Source organism: Rhagoletis zephyria, unplaced genomic scaffold (assembly GCF_001687245.7).
Source record: "Rhagoletis zephyria isolate East Lansing unplaced genomic scaffold, Rhagoletis_zephyria_1.1 Rzeph_scaffold_15022, whole genome shotgun sequence".
NCBI classification, from domain to species: domain Eukaryota; kingdom Metazoa; phylum Arthropoda; class Insecta; order Diptera; family Tephritidae; genus Rhagoletis; species Rhagoletis zephyria.
In genome coordinates, this window is record NW_016172089.1 from 6,583 (window position 1) to 11,080 (window position 4,498).

The 4,498-nt window shown below is 34.7% G+C and overlaps 2 protein-coding genes across 2 annotated transcripts; both read right to left on the reverse strand.

Moving 5' to 3' along the window:
- Positions 1-8: 8 nt before the first annotated feature.
- Positions 9-1,310, reverse strand: LOC108378826 (uncharacterized). The gene is made up of 3 exons (XM_017635134.1): positions 1,118-1,310; positions 865-1,056; positions 9-572 (listed from the first exon to the last, which is right to left on the reverse strand). The coding sequence occupies exons 1-3, from the start codon at positions 1,256-1,258 to the stop codon at positions 471-473; spliced, it is 435 nt and encodes a 144-aa protein (XP_017490623.1). The 5' UTR covers positions 1,259-1,310; the 3' UTR covers positions 9-470.
- A 2,394-nt stretch (positions 1,311-3,704) lies between these two features.
- LOC108378825 (uncharacterized) lies at positions 3,705-4,190 on the reverse strand. Its single transcript, XM_017635133.1, has 2 exons — positions 4,000-4,190; positions 3,705-3,938 (listed from the first exon to the last, which is right to left on the reverse strand). Exons 1-2 carry the CDS (start codon positions 4,138-4,140, stop codon positions 3,705-3,707), a joined length of 375 nt encoding a protein of 124 aa, XP_017490622.1. The 5' UTR covers positions 4,141-4,190.
- Between the last annotated feature and the right edge of the window lie 308 nt (positions 4,191-4,498).

The window sequence follows — 4,498 nt, forward strand, 5'->3', positions numbered from 1 at the left end:
TGTCAATAAGAACTTCCACTTGTTTTACTAGAATTTCATAGCCGATGTACCTAGATTCCCAAAATTTTTTGAAAAAGTTAGATTAAAAAGTTAAAAATGTTGATGAAAAGTTGTTGACATTTCCTAAATTCTGCATAAAGTTTGTCAGTTTGACTGATGGGGTTTTGTTTAAAGCATGAACATTTTTATAAAAAATAACAAAAAAAATCTAGCTATAAAAACAATACAAATATTTAACACAAATCACCATGCACTCACTTTTGGTCGCTAGGGTACATTTATAATAACAAATACATTCGTTAATTACTCAAAACAGCTGGTTTCAATGATTCATCGATTGACTTAAGTCTTTGCAAAATATCGGTTAATAATTTTGTTTGCTTTTTATTAAATTCCATTTTTTTTCATCCTGCTCCTTAATATATTGTTTAATTTCAGCAAAGGAGCTGCTGAATGCATTATTTTTTGGTTCATGAGGTCGATGGCTTATGATAAGAAGCCCCATTTGGAGAGTCTATTAAAGACTTTACCTCGTTTTCTTCGTCCTCCTCATTGACTTCTCCTGCTTGCAACTATAACCATTATTTATAAGTAAAAACTACCTTTTGATAAACATATCGGTGGTCCTCTGCAATAAAGACCCAATTCATAACCAAAAAAACCTTACTACTGAACAATAACAAATTCCCCTAATCCTTGTGTAATCCATGTCTTATCCTTACTAAATCTTTATGACTGCTTTATAAATATCTAGGAAGGATTAGGCGAGGATTAGAGACATGGGCCGCTTAACAGTAGTAAGTTTTTTTTTTTTAGTTTTGAGTTTTGTCGTCTAGCAGAGAACCATTGACATAAGCATATTACTTCTGTAAACCCAGCTTCTTTTGTTCTGCCATCTCCTTCCACCATTGCTGACGGGAAGAACTGTAGAATTTCAGAGTCAATTTCTTCCAGCGGTGCAGGTCCTTCGATCGCAGGCAAATTGCCGGTTCGGTTTTGAAATCTTTTAATTTCTGCCTGCTGTTTTTTTACTGCGCACTTCCATTCGGCCCAACTCTACAAAAAATATATATTATGACTTCATCATACCTTTTTTAAAAAGCACTCATATATATACCTCTTTCCACTGCTCGGCTGGTTGGCAAGCTCCTCCAGCTGCGTTAAGCTCCACAGCAACGGCTTCCCCCACATTGCGGCTGTGCGAGGCGCTATTTGGACCGCCAAAATTTCCCATTGCCACCTTCTTGTTGTTTGTCATTAAATCCAGAAGTTTTACTTTCTGAATTTTTGTAATTTTCCCACTTCTAGTTTTTTCTGGAAGATGAAATTAATAAAATAAAGAAACTTAAGATATTTATAAGCACACACTTCACTCATTTTGCTTTTTGCGCCAAATATCACTACACTTAGAGCTACGATATAAATATCGCAAGGTATATCGAAAATTCATTTACACCACACTTACAGAAACACTACCTTGCGATAACTATGCAGAAGGGTTGCATTTTGCAATATAATTCATATCGCAAAGATACAGAAACGGGCTACTGGCCAAGTTTGACTGTTGGAAAAAAATAACTGCTATTTACTGTCCCTGGAATAAACACTTACGATTATATGAGCGGTCTCACACATAAACAGATAACCGAACTGAAATCGGCAATTGATGTCCGTCAGTGACGATAAATTCAAACATGTTTGTTTTTCTCGTCCGATATCAGGTAAAAAGTATTAAAATGGACCACGAAAAATTAACTTATTGGGTGCAAAACAAAAAAATTACATATAAAATCACATGTTTAGGGAATGTCTTATTGACAAGATTTGACCTATTTATCTTAATATTTGTTTATAAAAATATAGTATATTCTTTAACAAAAACCATATAAATCCAAGTTTCAATCTGTGTGGGAATTTATGTATGTATGTACTTTATTAAATGGATACGAGAAATTATAAAAGAGACTTTTAGTTAAACGTACGCCTTTATTTAAGACATTTTAGCTATAATTGGTCGCAACGAAGTGAGACCGGTATTTGCTAGTATTAAGTACATATTATAATACAAAATGCAAAAGGGGTTTCCAATTAGAGCGGGTAGATGCTGGCGGCTTGTTGATTCCTCATCAACAACTACCCGCGCTTATTGAAAACCCTTTATATACACTGGCGACCAAAAGTGAGTGCATGGTGATTTGTGTTAAATATTTGTATTGTTTTTAATCTAACTTTTTCAAAAAAAATTGGGTATTTAGGTACATCGGCTATGAAATTCTAGTAAAACAAATGGAAGTTCTTATTGACTAGAAACATGAATTTCTTGTTTAATAAAATGCGCAAGACCGTTTGTAAAAAAAATTAGATACTCAATGCTAATTTGTATAACATGCGCTTGTTATATGAAAATAAAATTATAGTTTAAATTAACTAAAAACACGCTGTTATTACAATAACAACTGAAAAGTACAAAATAATTTATAGATATACATAAAGACTGTAAAGTTAGTTGCAGCTTTTTGACGTAATTTTCAATGGAACATCTGTCAAAAGCGCAAAACGCAGTCAGAAGAAGAAAATATTTTAAATCAGCGCGATTTTTTGTCAATAAGAACTTCCACTTGTTTTACTAGAATTTCATAGCCGATGTACCTAGATTCCCAAAATTTTTTGAAAAAGTTAGATTAAAAAGTTAAAAATGTTGATGAAAAGTTGTTGACATTTCCTAAATTCTGCATAAAGTTTGTCAGTTTGACTGATGGGGTTTTGTTTAAAGCATGAACATTTTTATAAAAAATAACAAAAAAAATCTAGCTATAAAAACAATACAAATATTTAACACAAATCACCATGCACTCACTTTTGGTCGCTAGGGTACATTTATAATAACAAATACATTCGTTAATTACTCAAAACAGCTGGTTTCAATGATTCATCGATTGACTTAAGTCTTTGCAAAATATCGGTTAATAATTTTGTTTGCTTTTTATTAAATTCCATTTTTTTTCATCCTGCTCCTTAATATATTGTTTAATTTCAGCAAAGGAGCTGCTGAATGCATTATTTTTTGGTTCATGAGGTCGATGGCTTATGATAAGAAGCCCCATTTGGAGAGTCTATTAAAGACTTTACCTCGTTTTCTTCGTCCTCCTCATTGACTTCTCCTGCTTGCAACTATAACCATTATTTATAAGTAGAAACTACCTTTTGATAAACATATCGATGGTCCTCTGCAATAAAGACCCAATTCATAACCAAAAAAACCTTACTACTGAACAATAACAAATTCCCCTAATCCTTGTGTAATCCATGTCTTATCCTTACTAAATCTTTATGACTGCTTTATAAATATCTAGGAAGGATTAGGCGAGGATTAGAGACATGTGCCGCTTAACAGTAGTAAGTTTTTTTTTTTTAGTTTTGAGTTTTGTCGTCTAGCAGAGAACCATTGACATAAGCATATTACTTCTGTAAACCCAGCTTCTTTTGTTCTGCCATCTCCTTCCACCATTGCTGACGGGAAGAACTGTAGAATTTCAGAGTCAATTTCTTCCAGCGGTGCAGGTCCTTCGATCGCAGGCAAATTGCCGGTTCGGTTTTGAAATCTTTTAATTTCTGCCTGCTGTTTTTTTACTGCGCACTTCCATTCGGCCCAACTCTACAAAAAATATATATTATGACTTCATCATACCTTTTTTAAAAAGCACTCATATATATACCTTTTTCCACTGCTCGGCTGTTTTGCAAGCTCCTCCAGCTGCGTTAAGCTCCACAGCAACGGCTTCCCACACATTGCGGTTGTGCGAGGCGCTATTTGGACCGCCAAAATTNTCTTCCAGCGGTGCAGGTCCTTCGATCGCAGGCAAATTGCCGGTTCGGTTTTGAAATCTTTTAATTTCTGCCTGCTGTTTTTTTACTGCGCACTTCCATTCGGCCCAACTCTACAAAAAATATATATTATGACTTCATCATACCTTTTTTAAAAAGCACTCATATATATACCTCTTTCCACTGCTCGGCTGGTTGGCAAGCTCCTCCAGCTGCGTTAAGCTCCACAGCAACGGCTTCCCCCACATTGCGGCTGTGCGAGGCGCTATTTGGACCGCCAAAATTTCCCATTGCCACCTTCTTGTTGTTTGTCATTAAATCCAGAAGTTTTACTTTCTGAATTTTTGTAATTTTCCCACTTCTAGTTTTTTNTATTTTACAAAATTAAAATGAAAGCTAGATTTGTGGGTACAAATACGGTCGGGTTAAGTTTGCGCATCAGTTCGGACGGTCAAATTGTTCGATCGAAATCGGTCCGCCTATCGGATGCAATGTGCGCCTAGCGTTATACGTTGTACCAAAAATTTAAAATATACGGCACGCAGCTGTTTTCANCTGGAAGATGAAATTAATAAAATAAAGAAACTTAAGATATTTATAAGCACACACTTCACTCATTTTGCTTTTTGCGCCAAATATCACTACACTTAGAGCTGGCGATATAAATATCGCA